The sequence below is a fragment of the Aquarana catesbeiana genome, linkage group LG01, assembly GCF_042186555.1.
Source record: "Aquarana catesbeiana isolate 2022-GZ linkage group LG01, ASM4218655v1, whole genome shotgun sequence".
Classification (NCBI taxonomy): domain Eukaryota; kingdom Metazoa; phylum Chordata; class Amphibia; order Anura; family Ranidae; genus Aquarana; species Aquarana catesbeiana.
In genome coordinates, this window is record NC_133324.1 from 403,118,808 (window position 1) to 403,140,053 (window position 21,246).

General features: G+C 41.4%; 1 protein-coding gene across 2 annotated transcripts in view; it reads right to left on the reverse strand.

Annotated features, from left to right (window-relative positions):
• RFX3 (regulatory factor X3) overlaps nucleotides 1-21,246 on the reverse strand; it is a 485,917-nt gene that overhangs the window by 147,914 nt on the left and 316,757 nt on the right. For both annotated transcript variants that reach the window (XM_073634946.1, XM_073634940.1), the window contains 2 exons: nucleotides 12,670-12,767; nucleotides 4,229-4,487 (listed from right to left, as the gene is read on the reverse strand). In XM_073634946.1, the coding sequence (XP_073491047.1) occupies nucleotides 4,229-4,487; nucleotides 12,670-12,767 (357 nt within the window). The remainder of the gene's footprint in view (nucleotides 1-4,228; nucleotides 4,488-12,669; nucleotides 12,768-21,246) is intronic.

The window sequence follows — 21,246 nt, forward strand, 5'->3', positions numbered from 1 at the left end:
GCTGCATCAGTTTTCTTTTTTAGGCTTTCTTTCTTTTATTTTCAGCTGGTGATCAGGCCAGGAATTCTGGTGTTTTTCAGTGTGAGCTGGACTTTGGCTTGAATTTTTTAGTGTATCTAGATCTGCTAGAACATCTAACACTTCCCTCCCCCCAGACTGACAATGCTGCTGTTCAAAGGTGCCCCTGTGCTCATTCATCCAGAGGGGACACACTCTAAGGCCGAGTTCACACTGGTGCGACACGACAGCCGTCCTACTTTGGATCCGACTTTGCCCCGCGACTTGAAGCTGACATACGTCCGATTTTCAATGAACGGTGATCCGACTTGGATCCCCGCCAATATCAGGCACTGTGTTTGGTATGAATCTTGAGGGGGAACTCCACGGCAAGTTTTAAACAAAACACCGGCATGGGTTTCCCCTCCAGGAGCATACCAGGTCCTTAGGTCTGGTATGGATTTTAAGGGGAACCCCCTACGCTGAAAAAACGGCGTGGGGGTCCCCCCCAAATCCATACCAGACCCTTATCCGAGCACGCAGCCCGGCCGGTCAGGAATGGGGGTGGGGACGAGTGAGCGCCCCCCCTCTAGAACCGTACCAGGCCGCATGCCCTCAACATGGGGGGTGGGTGCTTTGGGGCAGGGGGGCGTCCTGCGCCCCCCCCCCACCCCAGAGCACCTTGTCCCCATGTTGATGAGGACAAGGGCCTTTTTCCGACAACTCTGGCCGTTGGTTGTCGGGGTCTGCGGGCGGGGGGGCTTATCGGAATCCGGGAGCCCCCTTTAATAAGGGGGCCCCCAGATCCAGGCCCCCCACCCTATGTGAATGAGTATGGGGTACATTGTACCCCTACCCATTCACCTGGGGAAAAAAGTGTCAATAAAAAAAAAACACACTAGACAGGTTTTTAAAATAATTTATTAGGCAGCTCCGGGGGTCTTCTTCCGACTTCGGGGTCTCTTCCTTCTTCCCCGCACTCTCCGGTTCTTCTGCCGCTCTCCAGTATCTTCTGCCGGGCTCCTCCGCTATCTTCTGCTCTTTTGCCGGCTCTTTTGCTATCGGTGGCCCGTTGTTCTCCGCCGTCTTCTTCCCTCTTCTCTTCTTCCGATGTTGACACAACGCTCTCCCCCACTGTAATGCCGTGTGCGTGGTCCACAACGACTTGTGTGCGTGGTCCGCAACAGTCCCATCATGCCCCAGGACTGTGACGTAATAAGGGGCGGGGTCACCGGATGACATCACCCAGTGACCACGCCCCATCCCTATATATGTCGTTGCGGACCGCGTACACGGCATTACAGTGGGAGAGAGCGTCGTGTCATCATCGGAAGAAGAGAAGAGGGAAGAAGACAGCCAAGAAGACCGGGCCACCGCTAGCAAAAGAGCCGGCAAAAGAGCAGAAGATAGCGGAGGAGCCCGGCAGAAGATACGGGAGAGCGGGAGAAGAACCGGAGAGCGTGGAGAAGAAAGAAGAGACCACGGAGAAGAAGGAAAAGACCCCCAAAGTTGGAAGAAGACCCCCGGAGCTGCCTAATAAATTACTTTAAAAACCTGCCATGTGTTTTTTTATTGACACTTTTTTTTCCTAGGTGAATGGGTAGGGGTACGATGTACCCCATACTCATTCACATAAGGTGGGGGGCCGAGATCTGGGGGCCCCCTTATTAAAGGGGGCTCCCAGATTCCGATAAGCCCCCCACCCGCAGACCCCGACAACCAACGGCCAGGGTTGCCGGGAAGAGGCCCTTGTCCTTATCAACATGGGGACAAGGTGCTTTGGGGTGGGGGGCGCAGGGCGCCCCCCTGCACCAAAGCACCCACCCCCCATGTTGAGGGCATGCGGCCTGGTACAGTTTAGGAGGGGGGGTGCTCCCTCGTCCCCACCCCTTTTCCTGACCGGCCGGGCTGCGTGCTCGGATAAGTATGGATTTGGGGGGGGGACCCCCACGCCGTTTTTTCGGTGTAAGAGGTTCCCCTTAAGATCCATACCAGACCAAGGGCCTGGTATACTTGCTCTTGGAGCAGGAACCCATGCCGGTTTTTTATTTAAAATTTGGCCTGGAGTTCCCCCTCAAGATCATCTGAGCAAAAGTCGCATGCCAAAGTCAGATCATGCGAGACGGTGATCCGACTTTGATCTGACTTCAATGATAGTCAATGGGCTGAAGTAAGATCAAAGTCGGACCAAAGTAGTACAGGGAGCATTTTCAAAGTCGGACCGACTTGTGTCGGACCAGTTAGGACGGCTCCCATAGGGAAACATTGCTTTTCACACGTCATGCGACATGAGCTCCCAATGTCGAAGCATTTGTCGCACTAGTGTGAACCCAGCCTAATACAGGGAGTGTGTACTAGCCAAATCACTAGGTGAAAACAGATGTGCTGCAATTAGTGACTTTTTGGCTTTGGGTTTAATACAGCTTTAAGGAGCCTTTTATCCTACCACAACCAAAATGATGTAGCTCTTTGTACATAAGCAGATGTATTTTATATTTCAGTAAAGAATGAGAAGGATCTGCTAGACACTTTAAAGTGAACATAGCATTTGACTATGCATGGCAGAAACATCAGGTTCACTTTAATGCTGGTTTGTGCAATTGCAGAAATGTCCACTATATTTCCAAAAGTAGTATGAGGACGCATGACTATTACAACTATATGAGCTTGTTGGACATCCAATTCTAAAACTGTGGGAATTATGGAGTTGCCCTTCCCTCTCCTTTGCATCTATAAAAGCCTCCATTCTTCTAGGAAATGCTTCCACTACAATTTTGAGTAGGTCTGTGGGGATTTGTGCCCATTTAGCCAAAAGAACATTTGTGAGGTCAGATACTGATCTTGGACAAGAACACCTGGCTTGCAATCAATGTTCCAATTTATCTCAAAAGGTTTTTAAAATGGTCAAGGTGAAGTTTTTTGGTCAGGCAATTTGAGTTCCCCACACCAAACTCATCAATGCATGTCTTTAGGGACCTGGCTTTGTACAATGAGGCACACTAATGCTAGAAAAAAAATTGCTACAAAGTGTTGCCACAACGTTGAGAGTGCACATCTTGCTGTGCTGTAACATGAATAGTACCAGTACTCACATTTGGCCATATGGAAGATGTGATGGGCAGGTATCTACAAACATTTGGCTATATTGTGTGCATTCCCTTAGCTCCCCTGTAGAAAGTGAGAAAAAAAAGACCTGTGCAAACTTCAAATTGTGACTTGGAGCTTGGGGGGGCTAAGGTCGCTATCTCTTGCCACCCCCACATGTTGCATTGGGTCATGTTGCTAGGCTTTAGAGCTGACATGTTGAGTACCATGCCAATCAATAGCTAGAAGTACCCTGGGTGCATGGAGACGTAAAGAAGTTAAAGGAACCAACTTTAAGCAGCTGTGGGGGGCAGTTTTAAAGTGAATCTGTTGCTGTGCCCTACATGGTTGTCCCACCTCATTATGGTAATGATTACCATTGATCTCTGCTTTTTTTCTGACTTTTTTTGACAAGTGCACAGTGAACGAGATTTCATTTCCATGAACAATCCTTAACAGATGACACAGATTTTAAAGCATGCTTAATCTTTTAATTCAGTGGGTTATTATTGATTATTTAAGAACTCCTCCACTACTCAACTTTTACTAATGATATTTACATTTCTCAAATTGCTACCTACTGTATAAACATGTAGCACTTGGATGACCTTACTCAAGAGAAATCAGTATTATTACAGTGGCCATGGAAATAAACTTATTTTCCTTTTCTCATCATTTTCATTGTTTCTCTAATACAATTTTTATACAAGTGAAAGTTGCAGACTTTCCTTTCACCATAATCAGTATCTTGCCATAAAAAGATTTTGCAATTAGTTATGAACACTCCCATGAGCTAAGATATCAAGGCTACAGACAATATAAAAGTCTCATTAAAGCAGAACACAACAGGAACAGTAAATTGGAAAAAACGTGAACAGCACAGATAAATATAATCTATTTGTAACATTTCCTAGTATGTGTTTTTTCAGTATATGGAGAAACATGGTTCAGCCAGTGACAAGTAGCTCCACGGTGACAAGCACTTTGTTAAAATTACGAGGGAAAAATGATATGTGCTAGTTAGTTATCAGAAAGAAATACACAGAAAACAGCTACATCTTTTCTGTCGCTAGCAGTTGCTAGGGAGAAGGTCAATGGTCTGTTCACACCTGTATCTTCTGTAAATTACACTTAACAATGCACTTACTGTTGCTGGAGAGGCGCGGGTTGTGTGACTGACAGAATGGCCTGAGTTTTCCATGGAGTTTCCAATTAGGTAAGTTCCACCAGAGCTGCTAATGATTTGTCCTCCAGAGACCCCCATCTGAATTGCTCCAGTGCCCACCATGTTGTGAGATGAGACCACGGTGGTCACTTGCGCAGATCCACCCTGTGTGTCAAAGTAACTTCCCCCTGTGTTCTGACTGTACATCTGAGTTTCTGTGTAAGGGTATGTTGTTGTCCGGCTTGAGGAAAAGAAAAAAAAGAACAAACAGAAATCATTACATTGAACTTAGTGATGTATTAATAATATACAGGGGTTTATTTTCTAAAGCTGGAGAGTGCAAAATCAGTCTCACTTCTGCAGGGAAACCAATCAGCTTCCAGGTTTTATTGCCAAACCTAATTGAACAAGCTGAGGTCAGAAGCTGATTGGTTTATCTGCAGAATGAGACTGATTTTGCACTCTCCAGCTTTAGTAAATAAACCCCATTATGTTGATAGCTTTTATGTCAATTCAATTCACATTCTTTGGTGCTATTTAATTGTTGCATTCTAAAATACAAAAAATCTCCTAGGAATTAATTGAGCATGGGTTTGACTTGGACCAGTGGGGTAGAGAATTGGAAGGCTTCATGATCAAGAAAAAATAATTCAGGTCTTTACACAAAAATAACCTAAACATTCTCCAAATGAATGGCTGTGTAGATCACAATTCAAGCAGGTAGCTTCGCAGCATATTCACAACATCCTCTTTGTATCTGAATGTACTCAATTATCCAAATAAGTTGTATCATATTCAATACAATTTAACACTGGCCACTGGCTTGTACATTATTAAATAAGAAAGCTTTATTCTGCAAGCAAGAGAAAAATGGAAGTCCCTGAACCATAATTAACTCCTCTTGTGAATGATAATTGAAAACCATAAATAAGTTGCTCTCGGTTTCATTATTACATTATAAATGACATCCCCTGTTAATTTTCATGACCTCAAGCACAGTTATGAGATCTGCTCTGCAATGTGATAGAAAAAGCATGTGAATACAAAGCCATTGACAAGTCTTTATTCTCTACTGGATGGTGATGAGGAATAGGTCATCTCTAAGTTTTGCAACCTGTAGCTAGAGCGTGTAAGTACAACCTTTATATTCATGGCAGCTATGTACAAACACATAAAGAGCTGTGTGTGCAGCTGTACATGATTCATGTGCATGATGTATCCGACTGGTTCTTGGAACATTACTAAATTAGCTGAACATCTGCCACCCAAAAGCCAGATTTAACAAAGTCATGTTTTGTCATGCATATACAAGCCACACAGAGCCAGAATGGAAGTCACCTGCTCTAAGAATTCCCATAATTGAACATATCAGGTTACCTAATGCTCAGTCTCAGCACCAATGTATCCTTAAACTCTAGACATTACTATTAATACTCTACTTTTTTACAGAAAAGTTTTTTCTCTCTTGAACAAGAAATCACTATATTATGCAACCATTGTCCTTATTTCCAGAATGTCTAAGGGTAACTGTTGAAAAAGCCAACACTCCCCATAATGTGGTTCGAATCCCAACCACGACACTACCTGCCTGGAGTTTGCATGTTCTCCCTGTGTCTACGTGGGTTTCCTCGAGGTACTCCGGGTTTCCTCCCACACTCCAAAGACATGCTGGTAGGTTAATTGGCAGCTGTCTCAATTGGCCCTAGTAAATGAATGTGAGTTAGGGACCTTAGATTGTAGGCTCCTTGAGGGTAGGGACTGATGTGAATGTACAATGTATAGTGCTGCGTAAATTGACGGCACTATATAAGTACCTTAAATAATAAGATATAATAATAATAATGTTTTATTTTTACTTAGATCAAAATATTATTTGCAGGTAAATGAAAAGGAGAATCACCCTACTACTTAGTTATGCTAAGTAGTAGGGTGATTGTAAAAGTAAAAATCAAAAACCCCAGAGAAAGAGTTTATCTTGTTTCTTAAAAGTCAACTTCACAAAAAAAATAAAACATTTAAATTTTGTATGGGCTGTCTTAGAAAGAGTAGACCCTGCACCTTTCTTGCAGGAGACAGATGAAAAATGTCTCCATAGTTTATCAATCTGCTGCCTTCCTGAGGTTAAATGGTCATACAGTTACATAGTTAGGTTAAAAACGGTATTGCTTCCAAAAAAGATAAATTCCTAAACTCATTGTGGATTTCTAAGGAAGACAAAAAAAAAACCCACATAAAAAAAAAAATCCTTTCTCGATCCCCCAAGGCAATCTGATAACTCCATGCTTTGTCCTACAATTAGTAGTCATTATTATTTCATGTACTTGAGAACAAATCTTGGAAAGATAATAAAAACGAGCGTCCAGTATCCAGGAGATGTGAGTTTGAAAAGGCGTTTTATTCAGGGTAGCAACAAAATGAATAAAATCAACCCAATGCTTTTGGGGGGAACACAGACCCCCCCCCCCCCCCCTCTTCATGGCTGTTTGACAAACAAAAGGGTACACAAGAACAAATATATAGAACAGTATGCATATGTAAGAATGGAAAGGTGGCAGCTAAAAACATAATTTACATAATTGTATGCAGAAAAAAGTTCTTAAAAACTCAAATCCCATAAAATAAAATAAGTCCTATGAGAGCTATATGGAAAGGATATATACAGTGGGGACGGAAAGTATTCAGACCCCCTTAAAATTTTCACTCCGTGTTATGTTGCAGCCATTTGCTAAAATCATTTAAGTTCATTTTTTTCCTCATTAATGTACACACAGCACCCCATATTGACAGAAAAACACAGAATTTTTGTCATTTTTGCAGATTTGTCAAAAAAGAAAAACTGAAATATCACATGGTCCTAAGTATTCAGACCCTTTGCTCGGTATTTAGTAGAAGCACCCTTTTGATCTAATATAGACATGAGTCTTTTTGGGAAAGATGAAACAAGTTCTTCACACCTGGATTTGGGGATCCTCTGCCATTCCTCCTTGCAGATCCTCTCCAGTTCTGTCAGGTTGGATGGTAAACGTTGGTGGACAGCCATTTTTAGGTCTCTCCAGAGATGCTCAATTGGGTTTAAGTCAGGGCTCTGGCTAGGCCATTCAAGAACAGTCACTGAGTTGTTGTGAAGCCACTCCTTTGTTATTTTAGCTATGTGCTTAGGGTCATTGTCTTGTTGGAAGGTAAACCTTCGGCCCAGTCTGAGTTCCTGAGCACTCTGGACAAGGTTTTCATCCAGGATATCCCTGTACTTGGCTGCATTCATCTTTCCCTCGATTTCAACCAGTCGTCCTGTCCCTGCAGCTGAAAAACACCCCCAAAGCATGATGCTGCCACCACCATGCTTCACTGTTGGGACTGTATTGGACAGGTGATGAGCAGTGCCTAGTTTTCTCCACACATACAGCTTAGAATTAAGGCCAAAAAGTTCTATCTTGGTCTCATCAGACCAGAGAATCTTATTTCTCACCATCTTGGAGTCCTTCAGGTGTTTTTTAGCAAACTCCATGCGGGCTTTCATGTGTCTTGCACTGAGGAGAGGCTTCCGTCGGGCCACTCTGCCATAAAGCCCCGACTGGTGGAGGGCTGCAGTGATGGTTGACTTTCTACAACTTTCTCCCATCTCCCGACTGCATCTCTGGAGCTTAGTCACAGTGATCTTTGGGTTCTTCTTTACCTCTCTCACCAAGGCTCTTCTCCCTCTATAGCTCAGTTTGGCCGGACGGCCAGCTCTAGGAAGGGTTCTGGTCATCCCAAACCTCTTCCATTTAAGGATTATGGAGGCCACTGTGCTCTTAGGAACCTTAAGTGCAGCAGAAATTTTTTGTAACCTTGGCCAGATCTGTGCCTTGCCACAATTCTGTCTCTGAGCTCTTCAACAGTTCCTTTGACCTCATGATTCTCATTTTCTCTGACATGCACTGTGAGCTGTAAGGTCTTATATAGACAGGTGTGTGGCTTTCCTAATCAAGTCCAATCAGTATAATCAAACACATCTGGACTCAAATGAAGGTGTAGAACCATCTCAAGGATGATCAGAAGAAATGGACAACACCTGAGTTAAATATATGAGTGTCACAGCAAAGGGTCTGAATACTTAGGACCATGTGATATTTCAGTTGTTTTTTTTTTTTTTTAATAAATCTGCAAAAATGTCAACAATTCTGTGTTTTTCTGTCAATATGGGGTGCTGTGTGTACATTAATGAGGAAAAAAATGAATCTAAATGATTTGAGCAAATGGCTGCAATATAACAAAGAGTGAAAAATTTAAGGGGGTCTGAATACTTTACGTCCCCACTGTAAATATAATGACCAGAGGGTGTAGGTTAGTATCGATATAGGAACATGTTTCCAAGTGAAATGTATAAAGAAATTAGAAAAACAGTAAAAAACAAATATAAGTATAATAAAAATGAAAATAAAAAAGAAATAAAAATGAAAACAGACATCAAGATAGAATGAAGTAAATTGTGGACTGGCATTCTAAATGCTTAATCTCTAAAGTGAGTACCAGTCCACTGAGTGTGCTATTCGGAACATCTATGTACCTACACAATGTGATACTATCCCCTCATAAACTTACTAAGGTTGACTAGATGCAGTGCAGATCATCTTTTCTCATTTCTGAGAATCGTGTTGACACTTATGAATTTGGTTGCCCTTTTCTGCACACCTTTCAGTTCTACCACATATTTTAGGTGATCTGATGCCCAAAAATGAACTGTAATTTCAAGATGAGTTCTTACTAATGTATGATGTAGTGGCAACATTGTCTATTTCTCAAGCCTACACCTCTATGCCTTGTAATAGAAGAAGGTATCTAGCTTGCTCTAAAGGCTGCAGGTTGGCTTTGCATAATGTTATTACATTTATGATCTAACAGAACACTCGTGTTCTTCTCTATCACTCATTCACCCAGTATCAACAACCCCCCCCTAGATTTTATGATGGTTTTGGACCTGAGGTGAATGATAAAATCAGTCTGAACTTCACACTTTATTTTTGCGTCTCTAATATTGAGAATCTATCTAGAGCACGCAATAACATCTAATGATTGTAATGGTTAAGGCTATTGAGCAGTATTGGGTAAGTATACATAACCAGCTTTTCATCAACCACTCAGTACTGAGAGCAGTTTTGTCTGCATTGAAACTTTACTGAAAGTACAAAACTTGTAGGGTGTATTTATAAAGAAAAATATGCACAGCAATTCACCCAGTGAAAGTGCCTGTACATTTGTTCTTTGCCATTGGTAGGAAAATACTGTTATTATGCCATTTCCTGTGCTGGAAGAATGTTTCTGAGTTGAGTTAAAATGCAAAATACCAAATTTGGGTATTTTACATTTTAACCCAAGCTAGATAACTTCTTCTATTACAAGGCATAGAGGTGTAGGCTTGAGAAAAAGACAAAGTTGCCACTACAAGTATGAATCAAATTTTCTATACTTCACTATGCAAATTGCTATGTAATTTTTAAAAAAAAAACATCCTTTAGTTTATCTGGTAGCTCTTGATGATCACATTAATCTAATCTTCTAAATCTGATTGCATTGCATTGCTCATTAAATACAAAAACCTTAACAATTTCATTCAAAAAGTATTGTACTATTTCATTAGATTTTTCTGCAGCCAGCTTTAGGCTAGGTTTATACTAATGCAGAGCGGGAAACTCCGTAATCCTCACATGCAAATCGCACTGCCTTTGCAATCTGCAGTGGGTGTTAGTGGAATCTTAATGACATCCCAAATGCAGTGCATTTCCCAGCACCAGATCGCATGGTACAAAATGACCATGCGATCCGGCTTCAATGTGGTTCCAAAAATGCTGCATGCATGTCTTTAGTGCGATGAGGTGTGATTTGAACCCAATTCAAAATTAATGTGCTTATCGCACCACACTGAAATGCATGTGAATTGAACAGGAATGCGTTGCGATTCACATTAGGTTCATAGTTACTCATACTAAAAATCGATTCTGATATAATAGAATGCAAACTATAGAAAAGGACTTTTGGTCACAAAATATTAAATGGCCACAACTGAAACTAATAAGGGAAACCTGTAATTAGAATCTGCCATTGTTTCATAAAAACCCTTTCGTGCAAATAATTGGAGTCCCTGACCAGGCACAAGTATGTAAAAAAAAAAGACCTTTTTATGCCTTTCATGATCTATACACTTGTTCTGAGTCAGCCACTCAAAGTCAGCGTGTTAGCATCACTTCCAGGCAACGTGCATGTTTAGCAGGTCCTCATCCATGGCTGACTCTGCATTTCTGGCTTAAAGGAGAAGTTCAGCCTGCGCTTGTTTGACTGGACTTCTCCTATGGGTCAGAGGAGTCCAATTCGTTTTGCACTCCTGTGACCCGTTTTCAACGGAGAGCGGTCTTCAGTCCACTCTCTGCTGACGTCACTGGAATCAGTCCAGGCACCGCATCACCCCGATTTAGGAAGTCTGGATCCGCGAGCTGCCTGGACTGATGGCAGTCTCAGCCTCTCAGCGAGCCGCTGAGACAGCCACTCCCCACCCCTCCACAGCTCAGCGCTGCAATGAGCGGGGAGGTGAGAGAACCGAATCATCTGCGTTTTTTGGTGGCTGGGTTCTCAGTGAAGAGGCGGCGGGGGACAGATGCAGCAACGGTTCGATGCTGCACCCACCTAGGTAAGTATAACTCCATACTTCTCTTTTAACCACTTCACCCCTGGAAGATTTTCCCCCTTGAAGACAAGGCCATTTTTTGCGATACGGCACTGCGTCACTTTAACTGACAACTGCTCTGTTGTGCGAGGCTGAACCCAAACAAAATGTATGTCCTTTTTTCCCCACAAATAGAGCTTTCTTTTGGTGGTATTTGATCACCGCTGCGGTTTTTATTTTTTGCACTATAAACAAAAAAGAGTAACAATTTTGATAAAAAAAAAAAAACACAATATTTTGTACTTTTTGCTATAGTAAATATCCAAAAAAATAAATAAAAAAAACAAATTTCTTCATCAGTTTAGGCCGATATTAATATTCTTCTACATATTTTTGGTTAAAAAAATTGCAAAAAGCAATTGCGCAAACGTTATAGCGTCTACAAAATAGGGGACAGATTTATGGTATTTTTATTATTATTATTTTTTTTTTTTTACTAGTAATGGCGGCGATCTGTGATTTTTATTGGGACTGAGACATTGCGGTGGACAGATTGGACACTTTTTTGGGACAACCGACATTTATACAGCGATCGGTGCTTTAAATAGCCACTGATTACTGTACAAATGTCCCTAGCAGGGAAGGGGTTAACACTAGGGGGCAATCAAGAAGTTAACTGTGTTCCCTATGTGTGTTCTAACTGTGGGAGGAATGTGGCTGACTAGAGGAGGAGAGAGATTGGAGAGAGAGGAGAGAGGAGCCCTCTGATTCCTCCTGTATTGATTTGTATTGTAAATGTACTGTCTGCCCTCATGTTGTAAATCGCTGCGCAAACTGTTGGAGCTATATAAATCCTGTTTAATAATAATAATAATAATTGTTGTTCCTACTTAATAGGAACACACGATCTGTCTCCTCTCCCCTGACAGAACCGGGATTTGTGTGTTTACACACACAGATCCCGGTTCTCGCTCTGTCACGAGCGTTCGCGGGTACCCCTCTCCACTCTATCCAAAACTAAAAAAAAAGTTTGTCTTTAGTTATACTTTAAGTATGGATAAACCAGTCAGGATTGTAAAAAAAAAAAAAAAAAAACTGCCAGCAGACTTACCTATACTCAAGGACAGGAAGTTAATGGAAAATAGGTTCATATCTATACACTGGAAAATGGTGGTCAAATGTAACCCACTACTTCCTACAGAGATGATGGAACAATGAAAAACATCCTCTCATAATGCTTATCATTACTTCCAGACATAGCACCCAAATATGCCAGCGGCATACAGTACCTTTGTCAGCTCAATTCTGAATAATGTGCTTTGATTTAGGTACATTTCCAATTAAGTAGGAACACTTAAGAAACAAAATGAGTGTCAACTGCCCCTAGAGAGCAATAGGAGATTAGCAACACCTCTGCTTGTTTGAGACAGGTAATTGGAATCATTGTAGACTGAGAAGCAAATAGATTATATACATTTTTGCTTACTTTCTCTATATCTACTTTGATCTGTTCAGTGTTGTTAAATTGATTTTACTATTTTGTTATTAACACATGTGCAGTGTTTTGTTTTAGTATTTTAGAATTTCTTCATGCATAAAAGTTTATATAAGAAGATCACTGCAGATTCTATGGATCATCATAATGTTGCTCCTGTACTGTAGTAATATTTTCTCAATGACTTTCATCTGTGTTTTGGATATGGCCTGGTACTCAAAGGTGAATATTACAATAAAAAAAAAAAAAAAAACTTTACAAACAAATTAAAAAGAAGACCTGAAAACTTACATTGCTCCGTTTGTGTAGACAGCATCACTTCCTTCGACATATTGTACCTGTGCTGGGTAGACGTGTTGCACCTGTTGAACAGTCTGTACTTGCTGAACCTGAAATAGTACAACCATATTGTCAATTAAAAGCTGGAAAATGTAGTATGTGCCAGTTTAAAAAGAAGTACTTCTTGCTCTTGGAGGCTTTATTATTTAATGTATACCCTTACTTGTAAGTCTGTAATTTAGGTAAATAATTATAATAATCCCCCACCCCCCCGTTAAGAACTTGACTAGTTTTAGTAAATCTGTTCCTTAGCAGGGAAAAGTAGTGAAATTACTCTATAGGGGGAAGAGTAGTGAAGCTACTCCTAATTATAAAACAGAGAAAGTAGTAAAGCTACTCCTTATTACTGTAGATAGCATGAAGCAGAAAAAGTAGTAAAGCTAGGCTTTAATGTAAAGCAGAGAAAGTAGTGAAGCTTCTCCTTAGCATAAGGCAGTGAAAAGTAGTGTAACTACTCCTTAGTGCACAGCAGGGAAAGTAGTAAAGTTACTTCTTAACAGGGTAAGTAGTAAAGCTATGTCTTAATGTGAAGCAGGGAAAGTAGTGTGAAGATTCTCCTTAATGTAAAGCAGGGAAAGTAGTCAAGATACTCCTTAGCATAAGGCAGGGAAAGTCGTGAAGCTTTTCCTTAGCATAAGGCAGGGAAAGTAGTGAAACTACTCCTTAGCATAAGACAGGGAAAATAGTGAAACTACTCCTTAGTGTACAGCAGGGATAGTAGAAGTTACTTCTAAATGAAAAGCAGGGAAAGTAGTGAAGTTTCTTCTTAGCATAAGGCAGGAGAAATAGTGAAACTACTCCTTAGGGTACAGCAAGGAAAGTAGTGAAGATACTCCTTAGTGTACAGCAGGGAAAGTAGTGGAGTCACTCCTTAGTGGACAGCAGGGAAAGTACTAAAGTGACTTTTTAACAGGGCAAGTAGTAAAGCTACTTCTTAGATGGAAAAGTAGTGTACCTACCCTTTAGCATACAGCATGAAACAAGCAAGCAGATCAGAGTTTTGACTTCACTCCAACCCACCCTGCTGTATGCTTGTTCCCGGTTAGTAACTTAAAGTAGCAAAGTGAGTAATAGCCAGGATACTAGCATATTCAAAAAGAGGTTCTCAATGGATTCCTGCATATTTTCCTTAGTGCAGCTTTTCTTTAACTTGCAGTGCTTGAAATTTAAACTTACCAAGAAACGTCTTCAAATTTTTAAAAATGATTAAAATACTCTTACCACTATCACTTATGCTGCGTACACATGAGCGGACTGTCCGGCAGAAAAGGTCAGACGGAACGATTCCGCTGGACATTCCAATCGTGTGTGGGTTTCATCGGACCTTCATCAGACCTTTTCTGTCGAAAATTCAGACGGACCTAGAAATAGAACATGTTTCAAATCTTTCCAAGGGACTTGGGTCCGAGCGAAAAATCCGTTCGTCTGTATGCTAGTCCGACAGACAAAAAAAGGACGCAAGGGCAGCTATTGGCTACAAACTTCCTTATTCTAGTCCGGTCGTACGTCATGACGTTCGAAACGATCGGACTTTCGTGTGATCATGTGTAGGCAAGTCCGTTTCGTTGGAACTCCATCGGAACTCAGTTGAAAAGTCCTTCGGAGTTCAGGCGGACGAGAAGTCCGCTCGTGTGTACGTGGCATAAGAATATACAGTAAATAACAATTAATTGGATTGTGAACAGATTAAATTTTGTCCCAAGGGAAAAATTGTGAATATAGTAAAGAAAGATAAGCACAAGACACAAAATGGTATATTTGGGCACATAATTCACAAGTTTTCTTGTTTTTTTTACTTCACAGTGTACCTGTTTTTTTTTTTTTAATTTCATTTAGTAGGAGCAGTATAAGCAGTAAAGTGACAGTTTGGGTTTTAATGTTTCAAAACAAATTCATTATATTTAGCACAGTGAATTGTATTCTTGTGGTTTTCTCAAGCTACACATAAAATACTGCAATCTGCAACAGATTCTTCTGTCTTTGCAATTTACCATGTAAAAGATTCCATCTCTCAAGAATATGCTCAGACAAAAAACAAAACATGAGTATATTCAAAGTGAACAGTCTTTACAGATAAAAGGCTGTAATTGTGTAACTATTTTACAAGCAGCACTGCAAGCATTATCAGCCACACAGTCTAAGATTTCCGATGGATTCTCAATGTACATCGAGTTTGCACTCCAGAACTGTGCATGCATTTCAATATTTGCATAATTTAAAGTATAGGGCATTTCTAATGAGCACACATTTTGGGTTATTGCAGCGTTTTCCTTGAATAAGAACTAAAAGGCACATGTTTTAAAACTGAGAGCAGGTGGGCTTTTATTGCAAAAGAGACTCTGTAGGTCTTTTCTGCATCTACAACAAAAGCTAATTTTCTACTTGCCTTGTAGCAGTTTTCTTCTAGTTGTACACCAAGCTGAGCATGAAGAACTCAACGTACAATCTCAGCATGCCAATCAAAATGGCTGAGGCCTCCCAACCCGAAATAAGACTGGAAGAGATGTCATCGGCAATGACAAGGGAAAGTGCAGATGTAGCATCACTGAAGAAAAATGCTTTAAGAGGTAAGTGTGCTATAAAATGCAAATATGTTATGCACATAAGCACATTACAATCTAAGGTCCCCAACTCACATTCATGCACACACATATTAGGGCCAATTTACAAAGGAGTTGCCAAGTAACCTACCAGGATGTCTTTGGAGTGTGGGAAGAAAGCAGAGTACTCAGATGAAATCCACGCAGGCACAGGGAGAACATGCAAATACCAGGCTGGTAGTACCATAGTTGGGAATGGAACACAGAGTACCAAAAAACTGTAAAAACCTGACAGAGACTTTAACCTTTCCTCACGTTACTCAAAAATAAAAAAAATACTTTTGGCTTGATGTACAGTGAACTTTGGAGATACCTTCACATTTTTAAAAGCTTTCATAGATGTATTATTTTATTACATGGTGGGCCAGTTCACACCAGATGCAGTTCCGTGCGCTTTTTTCTGCACTAAAAATGCATGCACAGTGTTTTCCATGTATTCCAATGGCTCTAGTTCACACAAATGCAGTCAGTTCCAGTCAGTTTCCGGTCATTTTCTGCACCAGAAACTGACTGCACTGGTGTGAACTAGAGCCATTGGGATACATGGAAAACCCTGTGCATGCATTTTAAGGGCCAGTTCACACCACAAAAATGCACTCACACGTTCCAGATCAATTTTTGCTTACAGTTCACACCACACGCAGTTCCAATGCTGTTCCAGTGCGTTTTTGATACAATTTGCTAGGTTCCAGTAGAGTTCTGTGCAGAAAAAATGCAGCATGCACTACTTTTTTTCTGCACCGGAAACTGACTGTACTGGTGTGAACTAGAGCGATTGGAATACATGGAAAACACTGCATGCATTTTTAGTGCAGAAAAAAAGTGCACGGAACTGCATCTGGTGTGAACTAGAACTTAGTGCCCAAAAAAAAACGCATGGAACTGCATCTGGTGTGAACTAGCACGGAGAAATCTGTATATTATCCACTATAGGGAAGGGTAGATTGGTTACTACATTGTTTTAAAGAGTAGGCAAAAACAGCAGTAAGGCAGAACAATTGTATAACAATAAGCAAATATGGCTACCCCTATAATACAGTATATACTGTACACTATTACACAATAAACACAACTCTTAACACATTAACACACATTGATAAGATGGTAATACCCTCACCCTATCTTCCCATCTATGCACTCCTAGAAACCTCACCAACACCCCCTTTCCTCTCTCTGACCACAACCTCATCAGTTTTACAGTATCCTTTTCTTCAACCACCTATCCCTCCAAGCAGCAAACGATTACTTGTAGAAACCTTCGACACTTTAATCCTTCTCTTCTCTATTCTGCTACTTACAAAGTCTCACCCCTTTCCTGTCCTAACCTGGCCACCTCTGTCTACAACAGTTCACTCTCATCCTCACTGGACCCACTTGCTCCTCTAACTACACGCAAAATCAGGCGCCAACCGTTACAACCCTGGCAAACTGACAACACCAGAAATCTCAAGTGACATTACCGTGCTCTTGAACGACTGTGGTGTAAAAACCAAATACCAGCAGGACCTCCCCCTATATAAAACTGCCCTCCTAAAATACAATTCCAATGCCATCTCTAGGCTGATGACACACAAATCTATCTCTCTACTCCTCACCTCACCCCTTCAGTCTCCTCTCGCATTGCTAACCTACTAACTGACATTTCAACACGTATGTTGTACCACTTCCTTAAACTAAATCTCTTTAAAACTGAGCTGATAATATTCCCACCACACATGCCCTTCACCATGACTTTTCCATCAAGATCAATAATACAACTATCAGTCCTTCCCCTCGTGCCAGGGTACAAGGTGTAATCCTAGACTCTGACCTGTCCTTTCAACCCCAAATCCAATCACTGTCAAAAGCTTGTAGACTACACCTGTATAACATCTCTAAAACCCCCCACTTTTTAACTAATGAAACCACTAAGCTACTCACTCATTCACTCCCTTGTTATCTCTCGCCTTGACTATTGCAACTCCCTTCTCATAGGCCTACATCTCCATAGGCTATCCCCTCTTCAGTCTATCATAAATGCTGCTGCCAGACTCATCTACCTTACCAACTGCTTAGTGTTTACCACCCCTCTCTGCCAATTCCTTCACTGGCTTCCAATTGCCCAGCAAATGAAATTTAAAATACTAGCAACAACATACAAAGCCATTTACAACTCTGCCCCTCTACATTAGAAGAAGTAGGGGCCGGAAATGTTCGTAAATCACAGCGGTAATCTTAACCGGAAGTGGGAGCGGGTACCTGTCAAAACCAGGTACCTGCTCCTCCCTACCTCCAAAAAGTGCCAAATGTGGCAGTCGAGGATGCAAACAAGAGGAGCTTCCCCATTTGGGTGGCGCTCTGCTTTAATGAGTTGAGCATCCCTCTTAGCTTGCCTGTGTGTAAGCCTAGGTACCCTGAGCACACTGACTACAGGATCCCAACATATAAAAATCCTATTTCATCTAAGCATCACCAGTAAGTCACCAATCAGATTCAAACTACTTTAGAAAGTTGAATCTAACTAGTAATACATAAAGGAGTTAGAAAGTAATTTATACAGTTTTAGGAAACAGACACGTTCCACCTGAAAGGAGCTCGCTAAAATCTGGCTGCAGTAGGTTGCACAGAAATCAGGGTATGGTAAGTGTAATGGACCTTCTGATGTTAGCACAGATGCAGGGTTTGCTGGAAAGATAAGCAGTTTAAATACTGGAATACTTTAAAGTGCTTTAAAGTGAACCTATCTGCAATTTCAAACTTTAAAGAAAATGTTCTATCTAAAAGCAAGCATCATAAGATGCCTTTAACCTATGTTAATCAGAAAACTCTCTTAAGTGTTAATCAGAATACTCTCTTAAGGGACTTACCCATGCTGACCTCTTGGCTAAACCTGGCCAGTTGTCAAAAAATGCATCCATGGCCAGTAATGGCACTTTCATTAGGCAAAGGGAATGGCAATTGGTGGGGCTTAGCCCTGAAGTTAGAAAAGTCAAGTACCTTTAACTTATTGAAACTAGTTTAAAAAATAAGGGTGGCCTGCCCAATAGAGGATATAGCAGGCATCTCATGGTATCTAGGTAGAAGTGTTATATATCTAAAGTTTTCAGGTGGCTGACAGGTTTGATTAAAAACCCAAAAGGAGTTGAAAGGGATTGTGAGGTGTTTGATTCTAGTAGGTATGAAGGTAAAAGCCAGGGTATCACTGGTTGCCAAGAAGAGCACACCCATTTTTTCTTTCCTCCATGGTCTTGCTTTACTGTTTCAAGAAGCAGTCAGCATTCTTATTTCATCTGTATATTACATGCAGCATAAATCTCTCACGTAGATTCAAACATAGCCAGAGAAGATGAATTTAAAATCAATACTGTTGTGCCTAAGGAAAACATAAAAGTGTAAGGCTGAATAAGAGCTATATATTAGGCTGACAGGAAACCTAGTAAATGTAAATACATGAAATTACACTCAGAGTGGAATTTAAATGCTAGGAATTTGAACAAAAGTTAAAAAAAAAAACACTGAAAAAATAGTGACCTACCTCAATTCTTAGAAAAAAGAAATACATAATGTTTAATGCATTAAAACAATTTTATTCTGTGTACTGCTGATGGAGTGCTTTCAGTACAAGCAGTCTACAATGGTGGATAGAAATATACACATTATTACACAAGCATGCATCATCTCTGACATTTAAAGTAGGGTTTGAGTAGGGGGTTAAATAATTGAATGTTGGTATTCCTAAAGGGGATTCAGAAACTGACTGAAAAGATGAATTTCTATATTGTGTGGTATATATACCGTACATGAAATGTTACAAAGTACACAGCTCAGTGACATAGCTACAGTAGCCCCATTACCCCTTGCGATTTGGAATCCTGGGCAGAATAACTGCAAATCTGCTTGCGTTTCCAAATCACGTGGCAATCACTGCAAAATATGCAACGCACATTTGGGTGTGATTATCCTTCAATGGCTCCCCAAATGCGATGGGATTCCGCCGCAATTGTCACGGTTCACAGTTTCACGTAGCGGGAATAAGCACTACTGCTTGCCATTTTGGCTAAGCGTTTTGCACGTGATTTTGCATGTCACACTTAGGGCAGCCCATTTGCTTTATGCTCCTTTTTGGGCAACAAGCTTAGCGCATATTTAAAACTCGTGTTTTGCTGTGACTGCTAAGCGAGCGTGCCGTGCGATGATTGTGGTAGAATCGTTTTTAGTTTGGGGTGCCAAGAATAATGGCACCCAAAAGCATGCCACGTGTTCTGCTGTGATTTGGGATCTTGGGCACAATTACATTCTACCCATGATCCCAAATCACAAGATGTGAACGGGGCTTAAAAACTGTGTGAAGCATGTCACCCAACAAAGGAACAGTAGCTCCTTTTTGGTTGACAAATGTGCATAGGGCAGCCCATTCAAGTGAATAAGCTGGCCATATGCGACACACAGAACCAGGTGATAATCATGGTTTGAAAATCTCTTACCAGGAACCCTCATTCCTGCTATGCGATATGTGAACGAGGCCAAAGAAACATCAGGAATCCGAGAAAAACATGGCTAACATTCGTCCAGTGGGAATGGTACCCTAGGTAATAATGGATAGAATCTTTCACCCAACAGATATAGAAGGAAAAAGAGCCCTGACCAGAAACAGAACACAGTTATGAGACTACAATTGCCTTGGGCCCAGCTGTGTCTGTCCTTATTACAAACCTTCCAACTAATGCCAAAAATATCACAAAACAAGACTACAAATGAGATGCTGTCAGTCTAAACCCAAAATCTAAAATGAAGCCAACCCTGGAAAAAAGAGCAGATAGACTATTCTCTTCTGCTGTCCATGCCATTGACCTTTACTGTAGGAATGAGAAATTGCTGACTGAAGAATCTTCAAAATGAACAATTCCAGGATTGTCAGATTCCTGGTTCCTTGCTGCGCTTAGTGGTTCAATCCACTGACCCCTACATCACTACTGGATATTGTAATAGCATAGGGGCTGGTGGAAAGGACTACAATGCCCAGCTGGGGGACAAGAAAATTGATTAGCAGCACGGGCAGCAGAATAAGTGAGAATCTACTGTAAGTTCTTCTTGTAGGGGGCAGCTATCCTTTAGATTTTGCTTTCAATCAAATTTGGGGGTCACCATATACAAGCTATTTCTAGAAAAGACACAAATGTATAGATCTCTACTATACCTACCAAGTACATAATTTTTTGAAAGAGAAGTTTTTTTTTTTTTTATTCATACTTACCTAGGTGGATGCATCATCGGTCCGATGCTACATCTGTCCCCCAGTGCCTCTACTCTGAGAGCCGAGTGATCGAACACCGCTGATCGCTCGGTTCGCACAGCTCCCTGAGCAGGAAGCTGGTCACTGTCAGCCACAGCTATCTGCCTTGCCCCCTCCCCGCTCACTGGAGTGCTGAGCTGTGGAGGACTTAATCCCGCTCTCTACTGAAAACGGGTCACAGGAGTGCAAAACGAACTGCACTCCTGTGATCCATAGGAGAAGAACAGCCAAACGAGCTTAGGCTGTACTTCTCCTTTAACCACTTGCCGACCGGCTCACGCCGATATACGTCGGCAAAGTGTCACATTCCCACAAAAATATGTATGGGTAAGTCGTCCCCTTTAAGAGCTGCTGGAGGCGCACGCGCCCACTTCCAGGCGGAGGAACCGATACGCGTGGCGGGCGGACGCCAACACTGCCGGACAACCGCGATCACAAGCACGAGAGCCAGAATGGGGATTTTTGTATGTAAACACACAAATCCCTGTTCTGCCAGGGGAGAAGAGACAGATCATTTGTTCCTAGTAAGTATGAACAGCGATATTTCTCCTCCCCCAGTCAGTCCCATCCCCCACAGTACGAAACACTCACGAGGGAACACATTTACCCCTTGATCACCCCCTAGTGTTAACCCCTTCCCTACCAGTGACATTTACA